The sequence below is a fragment of the Acinonyx jubatus genome, chromosome E1 (genome assembly GCF_027475565.1).
Source record: "Acinonyx jubatus isolate Ajub_Pintada_27869175 chromosome E1, VMU_Ajub_asm_v1.0, whole genome shotgun sequence".
NCBI lineage: Eukaryota > Metazoa > Chordata > Mammalia > Carnivora > Felidae > Acinonyx > Acinonyx jubatus.
In genome coordinates this window covers 48,339,797-48,367,436 of record NC_069397.1, presented here as the reverse complement: position 1 = coordinate 48,367,436, position 27,640 = coordinate 48,339,797, and the positions used below count along the sequence as shown (strand labels likewise).

At 42.2% G+C, this 27,640-nt stretch overlaps 1 protein-coding gene across 2 annotated transcripts in view; it reads right to left on the bottom strand.

Moving 5' to 3' along the window:
• Positions 1-27,640, bottom strand: part of GNA13 (G protein subunit alpha 13) — a 43,172-nt gene that overhangs the window by 9,547 nt on the left and 5,985 nt on the right. For both annotated transcript variants that reach the window (XM_027048040.2, XM_053212806.1), the window contains exon 3: positions 1,694-1,744. In XM_027048040.2, coding sequence (XP_026903841.1) covers positions 1,694-1,744 — 51 coding nt within the window. The remainder of the gene's footprint in view (positions 1-1,693; positions 1,745-27,640) is intronic.

Sequence of the window (27,640 nt, the reverse complement as noted above, 5' to 3'; positions counted from 1 at the left end):
GCAGAGCCACGTCCTGGACTCTGCGCTGTTCCACCTCCCAGAGGGTCAAGGGGCGCACGGCTGGGCTTCAGCACCCCTGGTACTTCAGAAACGGAGAAGCAAATGCAACCCTGTGACGAGTCTGACACGCCAGGATGAATGGCCAGCCTGTAGCCCAGCCAGCTTTGTCCTCCCTCCTTTACACCGACCTACTTACTGATCGCAGCGCCTTTTCTGGTTTACTCCAGATGTGGCCTCGGAACTGTTCTCAACCTAAGACTCTGAGCAGCCAGTACAAAGGGGCCTACGGCCATGCATTCAGAAGTTATTTGTTGAGTGCCTGCTGTATGCCAGGCATTGTCACTAGGCATCAGGAACTCAACCCTTCACCATCAAGAGATGAGATCCTTGCCCTTATGGCAAGAGGTGCAGGTAGAAGACAAGCAAACACAGAAATAACCAGCTGTAGAGAAAGCAAAGATCTTTGAAAAAAGCAAGGGCTGAAACTGAATGCAAGACAAGGGACCTACTTTGAATGCTGTGCTCAAGGAAAGCTGATCTGAAAAGGCAAACTGAGAAGAGCAGGTCAAATCAGCACCGTCTGGTTTGGAAAACATGCGGTAACTCTTAAAAACTAGTTTCCCTGCTAAGGCTCTCTCCATTTGGCCTACATGTAACTTTTTTAAGGCTTACATTCTAACCAGATGGAAAAGAGACCACGAAATCAAGTCTTACTACGCAGACTCATACAGAGATTCCCGACTTCTGGAACACACGTGTCCAGGAGACAGGCAAGAGAAAAACAAACGGACTTCAGGGCAGACAAGTACGATTTGGCAAAATCCAAAATAAGAGGATGCAAAATTTATCTTGCAAAAAGAAGGTACATTTTCGCATGTCCTAGATACGTTAGTATGCCACCTTCCTACTTGCAGCGGGGTTTTCATTGCGGGTTTTCTTTCAGTTTTACTTTGAAAGGTAACCTCAAAGAACCCATGAGACTGTACTACAACGTATTAGAGAAATCTGCTTTAAAGAGGAGGCCAAGAACGCTGCCGTAAATCCAGCAGGGCCAATGACTGTGGGGCCATGGCCTGCAGACATTTTCTGAGCAGCAGCAACCTGTCTTCCAGGGAAGTCTCTGGCGTGAGACTGGCACAGAGAACAGAGCAGACGCCCTGCCCGCAGCAGGCCCGGGAGCCCCAGCCAGCCACGGTGCCAGCTGAGAGGAAAATCAGAAACTCTCCTTCCCAGGGTGACTCCTTCTCCTACTCGGGGGTCTCTTCAGCCGGCCTTCAGAATCCAGCCCTCCCACACTGTAACTCAACGCAAAGCGCTTCCGAGCTGAAAAATACCGTTTGCTGAAAGGTTTTGAAATCAGTCAACCCACCGTGTCCCGTTTCTGCTTACACACACACACACACACACACACACACACACACACACACAGACACTGAGGTAGAATAGATATTGTGCAATCTCATTTTCAAACATAAACTTTCTCTAAACAGTTTTATGTTCACGAACCAGAGGACAGGCCACTCTTCAGGGAAATGGCAGCGATCTGGATGACAGAGGGAGACAAAATGAAGCTGGAACAGTCCGAAAGCTGCCTCCAGGACGAAGGAAGAGCAAACAGCTCGATACATAATTTTTCTAAACCTCCTAATAACCTATTGCTTTCAAACAGCAATAAACATAAACAAAAACTTACTGCTTCTCCAAGTTTATCCAAGTTATCCAGGAAATATTTTACGGATTCACCCTAAAACAAGAAAAAAAATAAAATAAAATAGTTATTAGGGCTTAGAAATGGAAGATTTTGTTACAACAGTTTATATTAAACTGTCTGGCTGCACACTTAATCCAAACATACTTTGTTTAGTCACAGAATTCAGAGTGAACAACTAACCCCACCGAAACCATACACAACGTCTACTTCTGGCCGAGTGTGGTAGCCTGGTTAGCTTCACAAATGCCTTCCCTGAGCGGCACCCAGTGACCTTCAGCGTGGACGGCACTGCATGGATGCTTACTGATAGAACTATCTGCGTATCCAAAGGGAAGATGCAATTAAAAGGTGAAAACGGGGGCGCCTGGGTGGCGCAGTCGGTTAAGCGTCCGACTTCAACCAGGTCACGATCTCGCGGTCCGTGAGTTCGAGCCCCGCGTCGGGCTCTGGGCTGATGGCCCGGAGCCTGGAGCCTGTTTCCGATTCTGTGTCTCCCTCTCTCTCTGCCCCTCCCCCGTTCATGCTCTGTCTCTCTCTGTCCCAAAAAATAAATAAACGTTGAAAAAAAAAATTAAAAAAAAATTAAAAAAAAAATTTAAAAAAAAAAGGTGAAAACGGCTTTTGAGATAAACGTACTACTACAGTTTAAGTGTCTGCATTTCTTCCCCCTTAAGTTTATACCAATGGTGGTTATCTTTAGTGTCACGAGCAAACCAGAGATGAGGTGAGAACACCGTAAAATCTTTTGGTGACAGGCACTTGCTTGGACAGACATGCCTTGCTCTAGAAGGTTCTGAAAACTGCTGCAGGCTTCATGTCTCCATCAGGTCTCTTCCTGAGTGTTCACTCAGCCTACTCTCTCCGAGCCCAGATTTCTACTAGAGCTCCAGTCAATTTCCAACACCTAAACTGTATGAGTATACATTCTTAAGAGGAAATACCTGAACAGAGGACAGACAGCTAAGAAGAGGGGAGCCATTTGGGACAAGAAGGGCTCTTTCTCCCAGGATGCTCTCCCTGGGCACAGCACCCACCCTGCCTGTGACTGCTTCCACAAGTTCTGGAAGGCAGTGCTTCTGTGATGTTTAGGGGTAATCACCTGAAGATCCTAGTTGACTAGAAGTTCTGATTTGGAAAGGGGAAGGGGGAGAGGTGGGCGGGGGGGCGGGATGGGCAACCAACCAATAGTTTCTACAATTCAGGTGATTTCTGGGACATCGAGTTACAGGCCTGAAAGCAACAATTTTCCATTTTTTTTTTTTTTTGGTTTCAGAATCCCTTTACATATCTTAAGACTCTTGAGGATATTCTTCATGTGGGTAACAGCTATTAATATTTATATTAGGAAGTAAAATTGAGAAATTTTTAAAATATTTAAAAATTCCTTTAGGGGCTCCTGGGTGCCTAGCCGGTTGGGTGTCTGACTCTTGATCTCGTGGTTCATGGGATCGAGCTTCCTGTCAGGTTCTGAGATGGTGGAGGGGAGCCAGCTTGGGATTCTCTCTCTCTCTCTCTCTCTCTCTCTGCCCTTCTCTCGCTCGCATGCTCTCTTTTTCTCAAAATAAGTAAACTTAAAAAAAAAACAAATGAATAGAAATTCCTTAAAGAATACCGATGATAAACCCATTCATTGTATGCTAACATATTTTAGTATGGCTCATAAAAGACAGTGAGACATTCATTTGCTTCTGCATTTGCACCTGCTACTATAGGTTGTTCCGGCTGAGTATATACATAAAGCCTGGCCTTTCACAAAAATGTAGCTGGAAAAGGGAGTATTTTAATCAAATATTTTCAGATAATTATAGGTATTTTTGCTACTATACCAAAACTTGACAAGTGGTAGTTTTTAAAAACGTTAGTTCACTGTGTTACATCAAAATTCATTGGCTTACACTGTATTTAGAATGGATCTGTGACCCACCCGCCATTTTGTGATGCCAGGCACTGGTCACAGGGAAGATGGCGGGCAGCTAAGTAAGAGATCTTCCAAAGTTGGCATGCTTCCTTACACAACGTTAAGAAAATCATAGTCATTAGGACCTCCTTCATCTCATCAGAAGCCTCACGTACTGGGAAGCTGACAAGCTCACAGTGGTGGGCCAAAACAAATTTTCCTCAATTTTGATTTTCACTTCAAAGCTCAAGTTTTATCAATGGCAGCAAATACTCCCCCTTCTTTTCCTTGAGGTGACAGGCTAACTTCATGTATTTTCTAAAACATGTATTTTCTGTCCAGTGCCCAAGTCTGAGCAAGTTGATGGTTTTCTCGAGTCAAATGGCATTCCGTGAAAAATACCATTAGTTCAGCTCCCGGTCCAACGAGCTGCAGAAGTGCTTTTCACCTACTTCTGTGCCTCTACCCACCTCCCGCTCTGTCGTACAGAGGTGTGCGCTCTTAGGTGGAGATTTTTTTGGGGGGGGGGGAGACGGAGAGTGTGAGCAGGGGAGTGGCAGAGAGAGGGAGAGGGAGAGAGAGACTCCCAAGCAGGCTCTGCACCGTCAGCATGGAGCCTGATACCGGGATCGAACTCACAAAACTGTGAAATCACAACCTGAGCCGGAATCAAGAGTCGGATGCTCAACTGACTGAGCCACCCGGGCACCCCTCAAAGGCTGAGATGGAAAACAAATAATTTTTCACGCTCCATTAAGGCTCATCTTAAATGAAACTGGTGTGTGTGTGTGTGTGTGTGTGTGTGTGTGAAATGGCAGCTGCGAGGTGGTAAGAATACCACTTTTGTTTGGAGCCAACGTGTGGATCCGTGCTAAGGTGCTGGCTCTTCACAGCCACTGCTGCTCTTCCTCGGCCACGGGTGCAAGTGGGAACGCAGGGGGAAGGGAGGCGACGTCCTAGTGTCGTCATAAAGAGTGCCGACTCAAGGACGCCCCCGGAGGTCTGTGGACCCCACCTGGACAATCGCCGCCTTCGTGTACGCCACGAGCAGGTACATGGGTGTGTGCTTGTGGGAGGGGTGGTGGTGTGGGTGAGTGTCTGGCTGATCTCCTCATGATTTTAAGCAGTGACAGACGATTTTGCTTTTTTCTGCACCTTGTACAGCACTGACAGCACCTAAAGGTGACTTTTAGGGGCGCCTGGGTGGCTCAGTCAGGCTCCGTGCCGTCAGCGCAGAGCCTGGGGCCTGCTTTGGATTCTGTGTCTCCCTCTCTCTCTGTCCGCCCCACCCCCCTCTCTCTCACCAAAATAAACATCAAAAAAAAAAAAAAATGATTTTTAGGAGACAGGAAAAAAATCTTCAAGGAATTCATTTCAGATCAATGAAGAGATTATCTGGGCAAACCTGTATGGATATTTTGCATTATATCACAAATTTTAATGTAATATATAAGCCAAAGGGAATCTGGGCTTAATCTATAAATAACATCAATATCCACATATAGGACTCTTTGTACAACCCAAAAGTATTTATTTTTTTATTATTTTTATTTTTTAATGTTTATTTTTGAGAGAGACAGAGAGGGAGAGAGAGAGAGGGGCAGGGGAGGGGCAGGGAGAGAGGGAGACAGGATCTGAAGCAGGCTCCGCACTGACAGCAGAGAGCCCGATGTGGGGCTCAAACTCAAGAATGGTGAGATCACGAGCTGAGCTGAAATCAGACCCTTGACTGACTGAGCCACCCAGAGGACCCACCAAAAGTATTTTAAAAGTCAAATTCAAACAGATAATAACAATTCCGTTATACTGAAGTAGAGCCTCTTGGACAAATACGATAAAAGATAAGTCACTCTGTTTATATATGACTCAGACTAACAAAACTGTTACCCTTTCAGTAATGTGTATATTGAATACTTATGTAATGTCAAACACCTTAAATGAAATTTAGCGAATTTCTAAAAAAGGTGTTTTCTGGACTGGTAGTATTGTATATCACGTTTATTGGCTTTTTCCTTGATTTTGGATTTAACATAAATTCACTGTGGAAACTGATAACTAGAAAAAGGTACAAAGAAGGAAAGAGGCAAGAGCCATCACTTCCACCACTCAGGGGCGACCACCGTTAACATCGAAGATATTTTCTTCCAATTATAGTTGAAACAATACAAACAAGTTCGCATCCTGATTTTTCCACTTAAATATTTAACTGGGAAGTAAATTTAATGGTCAAAATAATTCCTAGTATTTGTTACACAAAAAGCTAAATAAAACCACTGATCTAATGTTGTGTATTTCAATTCTTTTTTTTAATAAGCGCTTTTAATATTTTGAAAGTACATGATATTTGTGATAAACAGCTCTATGTGCTCCTGAATCATGTCCTGAGTGATCTCAGAAGAATTACCAAGGCAGAGAGGTTAGGCATTTTTAAGATACTCACTACTCACTGCCACAAAGGTCCTACTGATCTGCTCCTAGCCAACAGTGCGAAACTGTGATGGAGATGAACTGAGCAGGGGTCACAGGAGATTGATTCGCAGATGTGTCTGGTAATAAATTAAGGCGCAAACTCGGAGAAGCCCCACATAGTGACAACTGACGCTTCTCATTTCAGAAATCCCAGAGCAAGGGGGCTGTGTGTGCCCAAGAAAATGATAGGTTCCGTATCCAAATCCACAGCAAAAGTTCAAGTACACAAAAACCTTATCTCAATTAGTACTCTGTTTATCTTAACTGAGGGTCAAATAAAAGAAAGTTAAAGTCACCTTAAGATGAACACATTATCTAAAGCAGCCAAGCTCCCCCTTTCCCTTTAAAAAAAAAAAAAAAAAAAAGCTTATAACCAACCCATTGTTTCTGGGGGTCTAGGGAAGTTGGTATGCTCTTTCTAGTGACCTTGCAAATTCAAACTTTTTAGAAAGTTATGAGTAGTATGGGTGAAACTTTCAACGAACTTTTGCCCTTTTTTTTTAAGTTTATTTATTTATTTTGAGAGACAGAATTGTGTTTGTGAATGGGGGCAGGGGCAGAGAGAGAGAGAGAGAGAGAGAGAGAGAGAGAGAAGATCCCAAGTAGGCTCCACAGTCAGCACAGAGCCCCACATGGCTTGATCTCACAACTGTGAATGCATGACCTGAGCTGAAATCAAGAGTTGTACGCTTTACCGACTGAGCCACCCAGGTGCCCCTGAACTTTCAACCATTCTAAGGAATTTATTAAACATAAATAAAATGTTACAAACAAAAAGCTATTTTACTGATCGCTACCTATGACGGCAAGATTTGGAAGTCCATTTTTCCACTTAGCATTAAGGTAATGATTTAATACGTTTTGGTATACTAATATAATAATAACATTATATATCATCCGATAATTATTTTAATATAATTGCCACATATGAAATATTTACACCATTAAACCCTAAATTAAAGTAGTAGACCACAAAGTGAAGATTACAAAGAAATTACAACCCCTTATCTACAACTTCTTTTGGTAAGCTCGGCCCCCAACACTCAACTGGGAGCAAAATGACCTAGGTTCTTTAGTCTTTATTTCTCCTACTTGGTGAAACTATTCAGATGTTTCGCTGAAAAAAAAAACAAAAAGAAAAAGACCCCTGTGGGTATTACGTAATAAACAGTACATACACGGTATTATCTTTCTGAAACCCAAACGTTCTTAATTCTGTTAACAAATCTGGATCCAACGATTTAGAAGAATGCGTCTGTATTACGTATGCTTTCACTATTCTACTTAAATATGGAAAAGGTAACTTTGTACCTCGATGAGTACCTATATTCTCTTTTCAAATAAAGAAAAAAGAGAAAATCGTTCCTTTTTGTTCTTATCTTGGTATTACAAATAGAAAAATAAAAAGTTAAGGTCTTTTCCCTGTCATGTCCTGATTTAACTGCATTCCCTAGACCTTAGATCTTTTAGGTTCAAATTACCACAGGTCTCTGTTTATTGGGGATTCATAATCTCACCCAAATCAAATGATAATCGAGAAATATGCATGTGTTCTTATTAAATTTCAACTTCCACGGAAGGAAGTTTCATCAGTGTAATTTACACAGTCCCTTGTGCACTTGAGATTGTAGAAAACATTTATAATTCACTTCCACACATGTGAATGTGTGGATTATCTCTAACAATTATTTACAGTCCCCAATAAGGTGCCCATCTGCCAAACGACTACACTTGGACCAAGCTTTGCCTTCTCCACTATCACTCGGCCAGTATCTATTCAAGGTGTAAATGCTTTAAAACATCATTCCTCTGAAAAAATACAGTATGGTTAAAATAACTCCCTGAACATAAAAAGCTATGTTAATTTACCATTTTAGACCACAGGTGAAACTACTGATCCTTCCATTAGTTGGAAAACCCTGAGTGGGAGGCACGGGAACGGTTTCTGTGCACGACTGCAGACTAAAGCCTCCTTCTGTGAAGAGGTCAGCACCCCCCCCCCCCAATTAAGCGACTGTGAAACAATTTTAAACCCACGCACACACAGATGCCCACACGCGTGCGCCTAGGTGTGTGCAAACACACGTGCTAATAAAAGGATGAATACTTTTCTGAAGTGGGTCATTTAGGGGAAATTTCTTACAGTCGTTTTATAGAGAGAGGGCTTTACTGAAAAAAAGAGAGAGAACCTGTCTTTGTACAATCTCAAAAAACAATTCCAAATTAAAGATATAAAATATGCCTCACTTGCGGTCTAATCGCGAAGGACGTGGAAAATGAATACGGGACTCTCTGTTCTCAGGAGGCCGGAGCTTCTGAAGACGACCCTGCCCTGTTCGTGCTTTACAGCCCTCGTGCAAATGCACACCTAGTTCAGCACAGGCCCTAGGGGCCTCCTCTGCCTCCTGCCCCGGAGTGTGTGGTGAAGGAGTATGAATTACCAGGAGGAAATTTCCCTCAAGTATTTTTTCCCAACGTAACAGTTTCAGAAGTGATCCCAAAGTCTTCTAATCTATTATTAACGTTAAGGAAAAGATGTGAATTCGAGTCCTTTTTCTAACACTGATCCGGCGAGTTTCTAAACTTCTCCAGGCCTCAGTTTAACCGTCAATAAAATGAGGAAGTTCCGTGGTCCGATGGATCATTACTGAGGTTCTGCTCTGGGCACCAATTTCAGTTTGTATAACCGATTTCAATTTAAGTTCTCCTTTCCCTGTATCTCGGTGTCTATGAATCCTAAATCCACTTGTGCTGTGACTCATTATTCAAGCTACGTTGCTTAGTCTCTTGGCTAAGACAGAAGTAACTAATTTCGGGTATCAGGCCAGAAATACCAGGGGTCTGACGCTCACTTTCTGTTGGTTATGACTTGAGACTGCACTGTAACTTTCCCCAGTCTGTCTGATGTTACCGAAGAGAATTTTTCGTAAAATTGTGAAGAAAAGCCATTTCATACTTACGACTTTTAAAATTTAAGATGTTTTCTGTCATCCCTTAGATCTTTTTTCCCTCGGTTCACAACACTGACAGCCTATTAGTGCTATGAACTATATTTTGTAAGTTGTCTCTGAACTAGGAAAAGCTTTAAAAAAAAAAAAAAAGAAGGAAATAAACTAGGAATAGCCTCAACGTTATCCCTCATTCCCAAGAATCATGTTTCATTAAGATTCTTTGCTTGCAACAAAAGAAGTTAAAGGCCCTGAGTTTAAAGGTAATGGAGAAGCTGAGAACACAATTTAGAATATAGTTTTTATTAAACAAATGTGCAGTCACAGGAAAGCTTGGCAGTTTATTTGCCCAGTTACTGAAAAAGTGACAAATTTATTCAACGCTCTCTTCTGCACAGCTAAAATGTATAAAGGACGGAATTTAGAATCTACAACTTTAAAAGGATGTGGCATTTAAGCTGGACTTAACTCAGATTTGTTTGTGAAAAGCAAGGCATGCATATTCTAGAAAGCAACTTGGCAATGTGTTAACAGGAGCTTTAAAAATGATCCTCACCGCAGAACTACGGAAAGGTCTATGCAAGTACAGCAGTGATACATTACTGTTGGGGCACAAGGAAAGGCTGGCCGAGGACCACTGATTATTCCTCTTATGTAACCATATTCTAGAGCAGGGATCCTCCAACTATGACCCGCACGCAGGCCAAGTCCGGCCCACCGCCTGTTTTTGTGTGGCCCATTTCTAAATGGTTGTGGGGAAAAATCGTAAGAAGACTTCATGACATCTGAAAATGATATGGAATTCAAATTTCCGTGTCCATAGATAAAACCGTATCGGAACACGACTTTGCTCATTTGCTTACGCACCGGCTTGGGCTGCTTCCACGTGGCCACAGCCACAAGTGGTCGCGACACAGGCCTTGTGTGTAGCTCTCTTCATTTTGCACGACACGATGCACTGATGCAATTACAGCCTGAAAATGTCCCAAATGTCGCCGAGAGTGCCTCATGATTCTGTTGTTACTAGTGCATATCCGTCAAAACAAAAAGCAAGAGAGGACTTTTAATGTCCCGCCTTTGAGGCATGATGGGATGTGGATCGTTTTGCTGAACAAAATTCAATGGAGCAGCACTGTGTTTACTATGCACAGACATGGTGGCTACGCTAAGAGAATGCGATGTAGTCAATGTCACCAGACTAAACACTCTTCAAAATCATCCCACTCCTGGGCGCCTGGGCGGCTCAGTCGGATAAGCATCTGAGTTCAGCCCAGGTCATGATCTCGCGGTCCGTGGGTTCGGGCCCTGCGTCGGGCTCTGTGCTGACCGCTCAGAGCCTGGAGCCTGTTTCAGATTCTGCGTCTCCCTCTCTCTGCCCCTCCCCTGCTAGCGCTCTCTCTCAAAATTAAACATTAAAAAACAAAAACAAAAACTATCCCAACTCGCAGGAAAGCGACAATCAGAAAAACCACAAAATTTAAAAGGGAAAAGTTCATCACATCACAGCAAGATTTCCTCACAAGTAAAAGATGGAAGGAGACTGAAACTAATGAGTTTCCAAGCGGCTCAGACTTGCTGGCCATGCAAGGACCACCACTTACTGCTCAGTGGTCTTTTACTCTAGGAATCAATGCCGGGTCTACAGGGACTAGAGAATTCGCCCGTATGAAGAGTCCGTGTGGGAGAACTACAGATGGGAAGACTTTCAGGGGAGCTGAGAAAACTCTCAATCAGCACAACCTCAATTATAATATGCCACGGGGTGTTACAACTGATGGTAGTCAAAATAATGTGCGCAGCAGAAAAAAAGACAAATTTAGAAAGACCGTCAAAATGACCACACGTTGTATTATTAGGTGCTCTGTGGGAAGTATCCAGATCTGTCTTGTGTTACCAAACCAGAAGTGTCAACAATAAATTTAATTGACTCCCACGGACTTAGCCGTCATCGGTTCCATGAATTTTTGTAAGAAACAGAAGCTGAATACGCTGATTTGTCCTATTACACAGTTCAAGAACTTAGCAGACGTGAATTTTTACTGAGATTGTTGGAACGAACGGATGAACAGGAACTACCTCCTGTCCCTATTGCAGACCACTGAACGGCTGTGGAAACTGGCTTTAGGGAAGACCTGATGACACACACACCTTAAGGAATTCAACCCCAAATTAAAAGGCCGAGCAGTTTCTGCAAAACTTACACGGTGGTAATTCGACAAGTGGCATTATTTTAATCAGAAGCAATGTCGAACTGCTTTGCAGGATTTCTCTGTCGGAAGGCGAAACAAGAGGTGAGGCCTCCATCCCCGCACTAGGTCTGCAGCAGATCAATTTTTCCGAAACTAAACGGCAGTGCCAGTGCTCACGTTGGCAGCGCACGTACAGATGACAGTTCCAGCAGCATCTTTCAGAGCCCGATGCGAGTAAAAGGGACGCTTTCCCATTTCCAAAATCCACTTCCCTGTGCACGGAGGAGCTGTTGCCTGACCCTCCACTAGAAGGGATAACCTGCGATGCCAGGGACGCCGTGCCAAGAGGCAGCGTCGAGAAGAATCTAACAATCCCAGAGATGTCTTCCAAGCAATGACTGTGCTCAACTAAAGTCACAGGCTCGGGTGGCAGTACCCACCTGTGTGAACAGACTTTTCTTTTTAAGGATGAAATATATAAAATCTCGCTACAAATCAGCCTTCATGAATATTTGCAGTTGATTTTCATGATAGAAAACACTAACACTTGAAACCCTTATGAAGCAAAATGTCCATCTCCAAAAGAATCCCATTTTTCTCATTAGTAAACCTATACTGCAAAACACTGTCCACAATTTTATTATTCTATTTTGAATTTCATTGATTAAAAAACTTGTAGAAATCTGTTTTCTCATTATATAAATACCTACATAATGGCCTTAATTTTGTCTGTTGGCATGCAAACTTTAAAATATCATACTTCAGCTCAGGTCATGACCTTGTGGTCCATGAGTTCGAGGCCCGCATCGGGCTCTGTGCTGACAGCTCAGGGCCTGGAGCCTGCTTCAGATTCTGTGTCTCCCTCTCTCTCTGCTCCTCCCCTGCTTGGGCTCTGTCTCTCTGTCTCTCAGAAATAAATAAATGTAAAAAAAAAATTTTTTTTAATAAAATGAAACAAACATCACACTCACACTACCTGGCCCTTTTTTTTCCAAAACAATTTTTAATGTTTACTTTTGAGTAAGAGAGAGAGGCAGAGACAGTGCGAGTGGGGGAAGGGCAGAGACAGAGGGAGACACAGAATCCCAAGCAGGCTCCAGGCCCTGAGCTGTCAGCACAGAGCCCGACGTGGGGCTCGAACTCACAAAACGTGAGATCAGGACCTGAGCCAAAGTCGGACGCTTAACCAACTGAGCCCCCCAGGCGCCCCATACTACCTGGCCCTTTTCAGAAAGCTTTCTGACTCCAGTTCCAGACCCACGGCCTTATGCCTGGCAGTGTCTCAGCACTTCTAATGTGCTTGCGAGAAGATGCCCAAACCCACCACGATCTACCAAATCAAAAGCTTAACGAGCTCCAAGAAAAGGGACTCTGATGTAGCCATTCCAGCATCGGTTCAGATCTGGACATTCGTTTTACTCAAAATTGGCTTTTATGTTCATTTCAAGACTTTTGGTGTTGACTACACAAAATCAGTTGTGGGTTTTTTTTTAAGCCTTGCAAAAATGCCAAGAATGTTAAGAAATGAGAGTAGAGACCTATTTAGCTTTATCTTATTGTTAAAGTAGGTTTCGAGTATCACTTATGTTCATCTAGGTCTTACATGTAGAACATCAGACCTTCAACGGACAGCTCTGAATTGCGACATAAACAGTGGAATTACGCCTACGAGTAGAGCCTTCTCTTTCTTTCTCTTTATTGGTTTGCTCACTCAGACATACTTTCCTACCATTCTAGCTGCCTTCCTGTCCACATCTCTAGAGCCTATTTTCAAATGCCTGCCATAGTCCACAGCCTTCAGAGCTAACGCCCCAAGATTCTTATGGTCAAAAATTGATGAACCTGGTAATCCAGTTAGAACACTGTTAAACTGCTATAAAAGCACAAATGAGAAAAATCAGGACTGCCACTTTCAGCATAGGATCCTAAAGAACTTGTTTAAAACCTCAATTAAACTTACAAAATGAATTTGCTTCGACAACAGACACCCAAACTTTGCATGGTAAGGTAAAAAGCAACGCAAGGTATTTAATAGGAAGCACTCTACTTTTTTCTTTAAGTTTATTTATTTTTGAGAGAAGGAGGGGCCGGGGGCAGAGAGAGAGGGAGAGACAATCCCAAGCAGCCTCGGTTCTGTTAGCACAGAGCCTGACACGGGGCTCAAACTCACGAACTGTGAGATCATGACCTGAGCCAAAATCAAGAGTCGGACGCTTAACTGGCTGAGCCACCCAGCTGTCCCTAGCACGCTACCTTTTTACCTGATAAACAGGTAAGAATTACCCTGCAGGATGAAAAGGTCAGATGAAATTCGATCAAGTGCAAAGTCTAAATATCGTATGTAAGATTTTACTTTGCTACTAAATAAACTGCATCGTTTAGGCTTGTAAAGCGTCTAGAACTTAACTGCAGGACAATTCAGCATGCCTGTAAGTGGCAGAAAACACTGACCAAAAAAGTCATTTAGAAAAAATAAGCGAATTAAAAAGTATCCCATTTGTACGTGTTGAAACCTTTTATTATGAGACCAGCATTAGCTAAAATAGTTTTCGGTTTTAAAAATAAACGTAACAGTACAAGAAATATTAGAGAAAATCTGTATTACCAAGGTAATTAAGCAGTGAGACACTGTCTTCTGAAATCTAAGTATACATGTGATTCTGAAAATGACAGCATACCTCAAAGTTAATTTCCAGTTTCTCTTTATATAGAGAACCAACCAGCAAAGTGCTGGTGCTATAAACAGCAAAACTTTTCCCGAAGAAGTACCAGTAAACTACAAAATAGATGTCTGTGTTCTGAAATGGCTAAGTCCAATGGCTTAAAGCTGTTTACATACTTTCCATGCATAGTAAGTCAGTCTCCATTTGCAAGTTTGGAATATTTCAAAGAGGAAAAAGGATCAAGAGATGAGAGAAAACTAGAAGCCGGTTTACTCCTCAAATTGATTACACCTGTAAGTCACACTGCCAAATTGCATCGCCTCGATCGCCACAAGAAGGTTTCGGTATGCGTGTAACATGCCTTTCTTTATTTCTCATCAGTCTCTTAATTCCCCAAACTAAGCTAGATCAAAGTTTTCCGAGTGTTCATTAGGCAGGCTTCATTAAGCATACTTTTGGAGAAATCCATTCAAAAGGAAACATCCATTTGCTTTTACAAGTGACCTATATGTTTTTTTGGGGGGTGACTGGGTGGCTCAGTTGGTTGAGCGTCCGACTCTTGATTTTGGCTCAGGTCATGAATCCAGGATCGTGGGATGGAGCCCCGCATCGGGCTCTCCACGGAGCATGGAGCCTGCTTAAGTTTCTCTCTTTCCCTCTAACCCTCTCCCCAGCTGTGTGTGCATCTTCTCTCTCTAAAATAAAAAATAAAAAATTAAAAAACCTAAAAAAAATATAAAAGTGACCTATATGTTTTTTAATCAGTAATTCATATTTGTAGACACTAGTATTTCATCCCTGCAAATATCATGGTGAAGCCATATCTAAATAAGAAGCCTTTAGGACAACATTCTACAAATAGACTTTGCGTAATGTAAGCCTTTCCACCTGGCATTTACTTATATAGGTTTACAGTTAAGACTCAAATGCCAAATATAAATAAGGTACAAACCGGAAAAGTCTGGGGTGAAAGCTGGTTAATGAATCAAGACTCTCTGTGTCAATCTAAGGATGTGGCTAATAACAAAGACAGAAGGTAGTATTTTTTATTATTCAAAGACTCAATTTCCCATTTTATTTGTCCTTTCTTTCTTTTCTTCACAGAGTCACATGAAATATGAAAGTTACCATATTGCTCTGCTCACACTATTTATCTAAAATCTAAGATTCTAACATTATACTTAATTTCTTAACATTATACCTAATAGCTGGCCTAATGATATTGTAAGAGTTTGTTCGCAGCTTTCAAAATGACTCTAAAATGAAAAGAGCTTACAACCATCCAAATATTTGAAATACACCATCTCTACAAAGGGTTCCATGTCTTTCCCCCCCATTAATTTGGTCTTCAAACTAAACATGACAAAGAGGCCAGCTCTACACGGGGTGGGCACCTCGGGCATCTCCCCTCCCCAGCTTTGTCACGGAACAGCCCCACCTCTTCCTCCATTTGGTGCCCCCCCCAACACTCCACTCTGCCCACTCTTCTCAAAGACCCTATTATTCCATATCTTTGAGATGACCTACCTTTTTGTTTTTTTTAATGACTTTCTCTATTCATTTTCCTCTAGAAAAAAAGGATTATGAAGTATTGATGGGATACACAGCACAGGTTTTGAATAGGGTCGCAGCATCATCTGTATCATGAGAGCATATTTAAAGCACTACCACCCATGCCTGCTTGGTTCACAAGGAACAAGGCAGCATTTACTTATATTCAAAAATATACAAGCAACTCTTCCTTGTCAAAGGAAAACAGGTCAATATTCAGTAGACTTCAAGTGAATGCAGTTTCAAGTTTCTTGCTAGCGTTTTCTATGTGCATCATTTAAAAATGCCACAAGAGCCAAAAATTAGTCAGTTACAACATTAAAAACGACCCCAGTATTTGAAAGTATTTTTTTTCCAAAGGAAATACCTTTCCAAACTAAGATAGTTTATAATAGCCTAGATATAATTTCCCCCCAAAATGTTTGACTAATTTAGGCAATAAATTTCCATTTTTTCTTACGTGTAAGCTAAAAAAACAAACCAGGGCACAAAATTAAAAATAAGACACTTTTGGAAAGAACTAAGTTATCAGTTTATTTGGTAAACTGCCTTTTCCTTGCCATTGCTCACAAATTAATAAACTCCTTTTTACATCCAGTTTCTCAATCAGACTTCTCACCAAAATAATTTAAAGCTAATGAACATATTTTTCTAAGAGTATTCCTATAGTCCTACCAAATCCCAATTTCACACCCAACACAAAACGTACACTGCAGTTTAGTAATTCTCCTACTACAGAAGTCACAAAAAAGAACCACCTTACTTTTTTTCATTAAAACATTTCATCCCAAAGAGAAAAAAGTTTAGCTGTATGCTGACTATTTACAGACACATCTGTATCTTAGACTTAAGCATATGTACCTTATACATAAAAGCTGTTCAATTCTGTTAACTTAAAATATCAATTATTCTCCAAATATTATATAAGAACGACAACCCTTCCTTAAAATAATACAGGTTTCAGAGTGGAGGTCAGCATTCCTTTTTCAAATCATCCCTTAAAACTTAAAATACAAATTTTACACGTGAGGAAGAAGTTTAATACAGCAGGGATGAGGGGCTAGTTCCCACACAGTATATAATGTTATTCAACTGGGCAGCAACATAGTAAAATTTACCCCATACTCCATGTTACCATTAGGCAGCACCACGTTTTGTTCATAAAGATATATATACAGGAAAGAATTTTCCATTCAAATAATTCACATCCATTTCTAGACAAATGCCTTACCGGTTCTCCGAGAAAATCACCTCCTCCCGGAAATGCTAACGTTGCAACATTAAAAGAATGGGATATAAAATTGTACAGAAAGTATAGAAAAGTTTATCTCTGCATCCAATATTGTATTCAAGTATTAGCAGGAAATATACCAAAATGTCAATAAAGATGTCTTAGGATAGCAGTTAAGGGGTTAACTGGATGATTTTCTACAATGGATAAACATGTTTTAAAATTTAAACTTTAGGAGCACCTGGATGGCTCAGTCGGTTAAGCGTCCGACTTCGGCTCAGGTCATGATCTCACAGTCCGTGGGTTCCAGCCCCACGTCAGGCTCTGTGCTGACAGCTCAGAGCCTGGAGCCTGCTTCAGATTCTGCGTCTCCCTCTCTCTCCGCCCCTCCCCTGCTCACACTGTCTCTCTCTTTCAAAAATAAATAAACATTAAAAAAAATTATAAAAGAATAAAACAAAATTTAAACTTAAAAAAAAAAAAAAAAAAGCTAATTTGGATTCTGGAGCCTGTAAGGAATTCCTTCAAAAAACAAAAACAACTTTCTTACTTTTCAGTTTCCACCTAATGATAACACTATAAAGCATAAGAGTTTTCAGCTCTGGGGTGCCTGGGTGGCTCAGTCGGTCAAGTGTCTGACTCTTGGGTTTCGTCTCAAGTCATGATCTCACGTTTCATGGGTTTGAGCCCCTCATCAGGCTCTGTGCTATCAGCATATGGCCTGCTTGGGATTCTTTCTCTCCCTCTCTCTCTGCCCCTCCCGACTGCTCTCTCCTTCAAAATAAATAAACTTAAAAAAAAAAAAACAAGAGCTTTCAGCTCTGAAAAATTCCTCAAAGTTAAAATACTCTTTTAAAAGGGGTCACAGACAATCCCAACAGCATGAAGAAACGTTGAGCTCTGCCAGAACTTCTTCGGTAGTACTTTTCGTTTTTTGACTCTCAAAAAGCCATGACCTCAGTTGTTGAAAAAAAGGTAAAAAAGAATACAGTTTTCCAATCCAGAACCCACTTCCCAAATACAGTTTCAATTCCCCAGCTATCTCAACAGAGGGGCCTGAAGAATCCTCGTGAACGTACACTAGATGGAAAGTTCTGCTCTGTGATGATGTGCTACAATGCATCCTGAAATCCCCACAACTCAAACCTTGCGCAACAATCAATCGCAGCATTAATTATCATTAACAATCGACATTCATAAACTAATTCTATGCTTAGAATCACACAGCAGAGGAGAGGAAAACCCAGATCACTTTATTCCCAGTTTAGTGTTCAGGCCATCATCCTAAACTCTCTTGCCCACAGAGAAGCCCCCCACCCCCCGCCCGCCCACAAGAGCATGAACTACCATCCATCCCTTCACCCTCTGCCAATTTATCAGGTCAGACAGCAAAGCAGCGCGACCTGCGAGTGTTTCCGAATACTGACAAATGTGGAAAATAGTTCAGAATGTATACTGGCAGAGCAGTTCGCTTCCAAATCTCGGCTCAGTTAATCGTGTTATTAAGGGATGCAGGAAAGCGCGCAGTGGGTACAGCACGGGCCACGGGGTCCTACGGCCCGAGTTTGAATCATGGCTCTCATCAAAACAAGCTGTGACTTTACCTTCTATGGACCCACGTACCCTATGATTTATGTACAAAATGAAGTGAACTGGACCCACGTACCCTCTTAGGTCTTTTCTAGGTTAGCAAACACTTAGTGATTCTGCATATTCTCGGCAGAAAAAAGATCAGCAAAGGCAGGACACTATAGCATTTATCACATCACGGGCAACCACTGGTGGGGGACTTAAACGGCTCCCACTAGATTCAAAGCCTCCATTAAGGCAACCAGACATGGTGACCTTGAGTCCCCGGGGCCTGCGTAGCCCAGAACATGGTGTGCACAGGTATTCGATACATGTCTGCTGAAGGAACAAAGGAATGAATGTTATTCAATGGCCAAGTTATTGCCCTCACTAAACAGGATACGGTCGTAAGGAAAACTATCAAGTAGAGTGAAAAACTCTTCTGCGTTTCTCTGGCCTAACGTTAACATTATTAAGTGGAATTAACTCTGCTTCTGAGACAGTGACATTCAAAGAAATCGGTTGATAAAAACATAATGTCCTCTTGAACTTTGAAAAGGCTTGAAAAAAACCCAGCCTGCTAAGCCAGATGGTTGAAAGTACAGCAAAAGGGAAATGAGAACAGTCGGCTAATTTCAAGGGAAACTTCTCTACTTCCTCACCTCTCTTCCTTCGTCGAGCCCCTCCAGCCTGGCTTCCCCCTCCCCGGGTCACCTGCCACAGCAATAACCCTCCTGCTGCCAAAATCAACGAACACCCTGGTCTTCACCTTGCTAGGCCTCAGTGGCAGGTGGCACTTCTGGCCACTTTCTTCGCTGACACACTTTTCTGGCTTCCGTGGCATGACACGTTCCTGAATTTCCACCTTTCCAGCCATTTCTGCCAGCATCCCCCTCTCTGCATATTCTCAGACGGTCTGCAGGTTCCTAAAGATGCTGTCCTGAGCCCAATTCTCTTTTACTCCCTGCCTTCCCTTGGGTACACATTCTAGAGACTTTAAATGTCACCTGAACACAAGGAACTCCTAAATTTCTACCTACGGCCCAAAGCTCTGTTCTGGATTCCAGACTCATGTATCAAACTGCTACTTTGATTCCACCCATGTCTCACAGAGATCTCAACCCAGTATGCCCAAACTAAAGTCTTAATCTTCTCTGTCAAATCTCTTTCTCACACAATCTTTTCATTTCAGCAAGAAGCACCACCATTCACCTGGTTGTTAAAATCAGAAGCCCGAGTCACCCTTAACATACGCGCCTCCCTGCCCCCCGCCATCTCATATCCAATTTATCAGATCCCCGTGATTTGCCCTACAAAGCGTACCCCAAGTCCACGGTCTTCTCTCCATTTTTACGGCCACTGCTTGCGACCAGCAGCTCGTTCTGCACTCGTCTCCTAACTCGGGCACCGCTCTGCATCCAGGGGATCTCGATAAATATTTACGGACTGACGACTGCTCTTCCCATTTGCCTCCAATTTCCACACTCCGGCAAGCTTTTCCCCACACACGTCCTGCACACACGGTCTTCCTCTGCCTGCCGAACCTTCCTTCTTCTCCCCTGGCTGACCCTTTCGCGTCCGTGGGGTCCTAACCTACAGGTCCCCCCTCAGACCATCCTCTTGTTCCCTCACTGCTTCCTTTTCTTGTCCTTCAGAGTGTCCACCGCATGTGATTACTGATTTGTCTGCCTATCAGCGTAGGCTCCTGCACCTAAGCAAGGCAAGTGGGAACAGAGATCGCTTTCATTTGGTTCACTAGCAACCGTCCGGCCTGCAAAAAAGGGCCTGGTTGTTAATAGGTGTTCAATTAAATGCTACTGAATGGCTGCTGAGAGCTGCCAGTTAACATTATCAGACTTGTTAAAGAACGGATCTCCTGAAAAATCTGCTGCTCAAGGCCTTCTCATCCACATTATATTCTTGGTTTGCTCTCCACGTTCCCTATTTGAGAAGAGAATTCAGATTATGGACACTCAAAATGGACACACAAAGCAGTGCTCTAAACCTTAATGCTTGCATATAGTACAAAATACAATTACACATAAAAACAGAAGATGAGCATACACACTCCCTTGAAAAGGCTGTGTTTCTACAGAATGAAAGTTAAACAAACAAAACAAAGAGCCTTCTTTTTCAAAACAAAGCCATCTTACATTACGGCCCAATGTACAAACTGCTCTTTCGCAGATGAAAACCTTGGTTTCTTACTAAATTGTAACACTAACCTTAGAGAGGTTTACATTTGCTCCTAATTCAAAAAGTCAAGGGAAAAATGAAGCAAGTGCATGTAATTCTCCTTGCCCTTGTCTAGAACTGAAATGCGTAACATCTATATGGTATAAAGTCCCTATAACGTTTGAAGCTGTAGCTAGGGAACAAGGACACTTTACTGCACATGTAGTAATTAGCAACAGTTAAAAACAGCAAATCATGGGGTGCTTGGGTGCATTAAGCTCAGTCCATTAAGTGTCCCACACTTGATTCCGGCTCAGTCATAACCTCACAGTTGTGGGATTGAGCCCCACATCGGGCTCTGTACTGACAGCATGGAGCCTGCTTGGGAATCTCTCTCTCCCTCTGCCCCGTCTCCCTCCCCCAATCTAAGTAAATGAATAAACTTAAAAAAAATTAGCAAATCATTAGTACTGCAATATCTTAACTGGCTAAATCACATTACTCTTCTTTAAATATTTCAACTAGAATAAACAATGTTTGCAGTTTTGTGAATATACAGCATTCACTTACTCAGGTTTTTAAAAAAATCAATAAATAGGATTTTTTTTTTTTAATTTTTATTTATTTTTGAGAGAGAGAGGCAGAGCATGAGACAGGAAGGGGCAGAGAGGGAGAAACAGAACCTGAAGCAGGCTCTGGGCTCCGAGCTGTCAGCACAGAGCCCGATGTGGGGCTCGAACTCACGAACTGTGAGATCATGACCCGAGCCGAAGTTAGATGCCCGACTGAGCCACCCAGGCGCCCCCAAAAATAGGAATTTAGAGACCATCTTGTATCTGAATGACAATTTAAAGCATAATCTTCTCATTTGTTAGGCCTCTCGTGGCACACAGCTGACCAGGCCGTAACTCGTGAGTGACTCTTCAGCGACTCTGAAAACCTAGTGCGGTTTGCTCACTGCTAGTAGCTTCCATGAGTTTTCCTTTTACTTTATATCAATAAACGGATACAACCACACTTCCTATCAGGAGGCCCATACAACTCTATACAAGTCCGACTAGTCAGTCTGTCTTATTTAACAGAAAAATAACTTTTAAATAGATTATCCAGTGAATAAGAAAAGAGTAACCAGGATATTGAAAAGGAAAGTGAAAGTCTCTTACGTCCGCACACCAATTATTCATTAGTCCAGCTCCTGTAACCCCAGAGGAGAAAAGTTCTCTTCGCAGGCTAACGGGTTCCTATTCTCTGGCTCAAGGAACCCAAAGACACTGTTATATCTTAGCTAAAGGGTTTTGCTTGTTGACTAACAGTGTTTTTAAACGACAAAATCAGTAACATGGTTTCTTTCCTTAGGGGAGCAAATCTGAAATTTGTTTATTTTGCTCCCCAAGAAAACAGAGTTCTGTTAGACTACTGTTTTTAGATGGTTTTTATACGAAATGATCAGAAGTTATAAAATCTCACAAAAAGGGACATGAAATCTTTAAAAAATCATTGTATTTTGTAAGGAACTTTTTTTTTTTTTTTAATCCTTGGAAAAGAAGCCCAAATACCCTCTTCAACAGGCATCCTCACAGAGCCTCTACCCACTACAGGCCCAGGAAACAAGGGGGGGGGGGGGCGTGCAGGTGTGTGGGCAGAGCGTCCGCAGAGACACAGAAAAGGAGGGAAGGAAAAAGAAACACGCACATTCAGTGGGAGTGGCTGGGGCACCTGCACCTATGCCAGAGGTCACCTCCACGCCGCCAGCAGGAAGCTAGGATTTGATGCGTTCCGCCTACACATCGGCTTGAAAACCAAGCAAAGTGACCGGAGAAGGCAACAAGACCCAACAGCGCGATGCCAGCTCGGTTCCCTTCAGTAGAGACGACATCCGGTCTAGTGAGAACAGAAGTCACAGCCCGAGTATTTTAGAACTCAGGGTTTTTATACTGGTAACCAACAGAGTGAATCAAATCAATGCTTACAGGCATTTGTTTTTTTAAAAAGCTACTTATGTAAAAGCTACTTATGCAAAAAGCTACTTTATGTGCATGTGGCGTATGAGGAACACCAGGAGCTAATGTTAATAATATGGCTAATATGAGCCGGGCACTGCACCAGAGGCTTTACTTTACATGGATCATCTCATGTAATTTCTGTAACAACTGGTAACAGCAGGCCCTCAGATAGGGAAATTTCAGAAACAGAAAAGGCTGGGGGACTTGTTCAAACTCACACCATCTAGTTCCATGTTACCCAACAGGAGAGCAGGTAACCGCAGCGAATTTTAAGGTCATCACATTAAAACCATTTGTAAAAATGTCTTGTAACATGTGAAATAAATGAATCAGTAAGTTGGAATATGGTTATTTCCGAATTTGCTCGGAAGATACATGGAGCAATACCAACTGCACAGGTCTTATGACTTAGACCTAACGCCAAAAAAAGTCAACGAAGAGTAATTCCACTCAAGTTTTCTGCATCTGTTTTATAATAGTTGGGGATGAAAAAGTTCATCGACAGCACGGATTTTAAAAATCTTTTTTATTCATTTTGCAGAAAGAAGAAAGCGATTAAGTTGGAAAGATTAACATGAACAACTACCGCTGTAACAGATTGGTAACTTTAGCCAAGGCCACTGAAGTCTTGTTCTCAAAACAATATTACTATTTCATTGATACCTATCAACCCATTCTAATAAAGCTCTGCTAATGTGGATGTTAACAAATTCTCTTGAAAAAAGGCATCTTGCAAAAAAAAACTTTTTTCACAATGACAAAAGTAAACTCTATCCTACAGCTCACACACACACACACACACACACACACACACACACACACACACAGTACTTTCAAGCAAGGAAATGAAATTAATTGTCAATTTCCAGATATATTCAATTAAAAAAATAGGCAGTTTCTAACTGGAACAAAAACGAACACAAACCATGATCTGGAATGCTCATAAGCAGTATAAAAACTGTGACAGCTACCTAAGAAGCACTGCAAAGCTGGGGCGCCTGGGTGGCTCAGCCGGTTAAGCGGCCGACTTCGGCTCAGGTCACGATCTCACGGTCCGTGAGTTCGAGCCCCGAGTCAGGCTCTGTGCTGACAGCTCGGAGCCTGGAGCTTGTTTCAGATTCTGTGTCTCCCTCTCTCTGACCCTCCCCGTTCATGCTCTCTCTCTGTCTCAAAAATAAATAAACGTTAAAAAAAAAAAAAAGAAAGAAACACTGCAAAGGAGCTCATGAAATAACAGCACAGGTGTCCCGACAGCCCCTTCTCCACACCAAGTGCAAATCTGGGCAACCATGTGCTGGACACGGGCCCATTCCCAAATGACAATTTCTTAGAAAAATACATAGCTGCCTTTCACGCTGGTTGCCACTAGGCTCTCATGTTTCAGGGTACACGTTAAAAGCCACGTTCACTGACGGAACATCAGCTGAGGCTCACTAGTACACGTAGTTTTCAAGGATGTGAAGATCCAAACAGCCTTTATCATGATGAGCGGCGGTGAGGATGAACCTGTACCGCTAAGTTAGTAACTCTACCATTAAATGCCATCTAAGATTATTACATTATAACTATGACCTAAGTTAATAAAGTAAGAAAGGAATGACACAGGGATATTACGAAAGTTCAGAAGGCAGGAACTGTGACTACCAATGCAACGCTATGTATTCTTTTTTTTATGTTTATTTATTTTTCAGAGAGAGCACGAGCCAGGGAGGGGCAGAGAGAGAGGGGGGCAGGGGATCTGAAGCAGGCTCCACGCTGACAGCAGCAAGCCCCATGCGGGGCTCAAACCCACAAACCACGAGATCACGACCTAGTCGAAATCGGATGCTCAACCAACTGAGCCACTCAGGCACCCAATGTATTAATAAAACCTTACACATACTCAAAAGAGAACTTTCTAGGGGAGTGTTAATTATCTGTGTGTATGCGTGTTGGCCAGAGAGGCTGGGAATGGAAGGAAAGAATGCTCCATGGACATCATGCTTGAGTGCTTCACAATGGTTCAGTGCCCAGTGCTGTGGACCAGCAGTCAGCAGATCAGGGCTCCAGGGTCTATTGTACCATCTTTTACCAGCTCTGTGAACCAAAGTATCAAGAAACCTCTCGGCATCTAAGTTTTCTAATCTGTGAAATGGAGACAACAGCATGCATTCTATTCCTCTCAGTTTTTTAAAGGATTTTATGACAATGTAGCTGAAAGGGCTTTAAAAGGTACAAAGCAATTTTTATAAAACATAAGGTATTAAAAAGTGATATAATTACCAGCCCTTGAATTAATTTTCTGGAGAAAGAAACTGGCACCTGTTTGGGGCTAACAGGACTAGGTACCCCAGCTTGGTGGGGCCTCTGCCTATCTGCGAAAGACGAAGAGGGAATATTCCATCCAGGAAGCCTTTGGCAATTACAGTTTTCTTCAACTTGAGCTCACAAACCTTTCTCCCGGGTTAAATGTACTGTAGTATGGAATTCTGAAACTCAAGCCTCGTTTTCACAACAAAACGATTTCCTCGCTTCATCCCGTGGTTGTTTAATGAACATTTTCAGAGCAACATAAATTACTATACCACTAGCTTTATTTAGCAATAAAAATAATAGAGAAAGCAGCACAGTATTTTACAATATCCCTTCAGCACCCAGAGCCTAAACATCCCGTAGCTAGTTAAGCTATAGATATAAACATGAACACACTGACATAATATATCAAGAGATACGTATCCATGTAAATGCACATGCACACACACTATCTCACAAAATTGTATTAACGTTATAAGCACATGCCAAAGCACCCTCTTTTTTATTTTTTACTTATTTTTAAATGTTTATTTACTCTTTTTCAGAGAGAGCACATGCACACGCAAGTGGGGGAGGGACAGAGAGCCAGACAGGGAGAGAGAGAATCGCAAAGAGGCTCTGTGCGAGAGCCCGAGGCGGGGCTCGATCCCACAACTGCGAGCTCCCAACCGGAGCCAATATCAAGAGACGGACACTTGCTCGACTGAGCCACCCAGGTGCCCCTTCTTTTTGTTTTTAACGTACAGTCCTGTAACTCTGGGTTTCTAAGATGTGGATCAGATTTCATCTGATCAAATTCACCAAAAAGGAAATTCTATCTATAGAAATCTAAATTTTAAAATCTCTACAGTTTTTAATGTTGCATATAATCCCTTTGTTATGTATGCGGAGATATTTTACCGTGATCCTAGAATCAGTAGACAATAGGTTTTTTGCAACTTGGAAGTCAAAGTCCTGATTTGATTTTATTCATAAAGGAAACAGACCAATTACTTCTCTAACAGACACACGGTATTTTCAACAGACGATGGTAATTGATTCACCTTTTAAAGCCAACCCAAATTACTGCTAAAGAATAAACCAGTGCCTCTCACTCTATAGTGTTTCAAATCCATTTTGCCATACAAATAAAGAAATAAGTATTGTAGCCCAAACTGAAGTTCCTCCTTTACTTAGCACTCGGCTGCTCGGCACAGATCAATGCCTGAGGCTAAACAGTTACTCCGTTACACAGACTGACACGAGTTCTGTCGTCGCGGATAAACCACCTCATCAGCTCGGAGAAGCATCACCGTCATCGAGCACAACCTGTACTACTTGGGTAAGAAAGACTAAGTCTAACTGAAGGTACCATGATTAAAAAAGAAAAGAAAACAAAACAAAACCAACAACAACAAAAAAAACCCCAGCTTTGGTTTCAGGGATTGCAAAGAAAGACTGGTCATTACAGGAAGTTGTATTAATGCTGACAAGTTAAAGTGTTTATAGAAAGTAGGAAGCTCTAGAATGTCCCTCCCACTCACACTTTCCTGCCCTATATGACCAGTTCCATTAACGGTGTTTCTATTTCTGAATAAGTCACTGTGCAGTAAATATTCAAAACAATTAACTGGCAACGATTCCTGGCCATTTTGTCAGGTTTGCTCCGTATCTCCAGTTCTATCGGCTCCCGGCCAAGTCCTGTCTCCCACCTCTAGTCCTCGAAGTTACCAAATTCCCCGACTACAGTCACACAAGGTGTTCCAGAGGGCATCTCATCTGTACAGAGGCAGGCCCCAGTGAACATACTGCAAGGCACAGCATCACGAATATTCGATCCAGTACTAAAGGAGACCACTTCTTAACGATGTGTCACCCCGTGAACTCGTTTCTAGGAATTAGGAAGGTACCTTAAGCCAGCACAGCAATGTAGATCTTAGATTTTTCTTCTTCCACAGTAAACTATTTGGCTTACCCGTAATGAAACTAACCAGAAAAGGAAATGTTTGCCTTTGGGAGCTAGGGAAAGAAAACATTCATGTTTGCACCCGAAGTTATTCCTAACAAATGAATGGCTGGCTAAAACCCCAGGCTGTGATACTACTACCCCATCCCTTGCTCCAAAGACTGGTTATAAAGCAGTTGTTCATCTGAAGGAAGAAAAAAAAAGAGCCATAAAGAGGTTTAAAAACCGTTCCCATTTGTTTTCTGCATTTCAATTTGCATCAACGAATTTAATCACCAATCATTAGTTGAAGCAAACAAAAAAGGCTACTTTTATTCATCTGCTAACGCTACCCTTTTCCCGATGGTTTACTTTTTCCATCCAAGATTCAAGAATATACATTGTTAAACGTACAAAGAAAAATTATGGTTTTGTAATACAAGGACTTCCCATCTCCTGGAAAATTAACAAACTACGTACAGAAATGATTCCTATTTCCCAGAAGAAACTTCATGTGAGATGTTTCTTTTTTTCTACAAGAACCTTATACTTCAGAATGTCTAGAAAATGAGTTAATGAGAGTCAGGCTTATGCTAGTGAGTGAGAAAAAGACAAGACGTGCCAAGAGAGCCTCTACTTCAGTGGGAGGACCAAATACAAGTGGCAACGAGTGGAGTACAGGCGACCCAGGGGGGCTAGAAGCAAGCACACGGAGGAGAGAAGACAGGGCAGGGAGCCGCGTTCCAGTAGGGAGGGCTGGACAAAGTCCTGACCCTGAGGCACTGTTCCTCAGGGTGGCCAAGGAGCAAATTCATCCAAATCACGGAGGGCTGTCTGCTACAAATAAATACACATCACTGGGTCCCATTCCAGATTCCTGAATCAGATCCTCCTGTGATGGGAGTCTAGGGCTCTTTTTGTTTTGTTTTGTATTAAACAAGCACTGATGCAAGGGGTCCAGGGACCACATTTAGTCACATTAAAATGTGATTACCGTTCTTCTAGGTCAAGGGTAAGA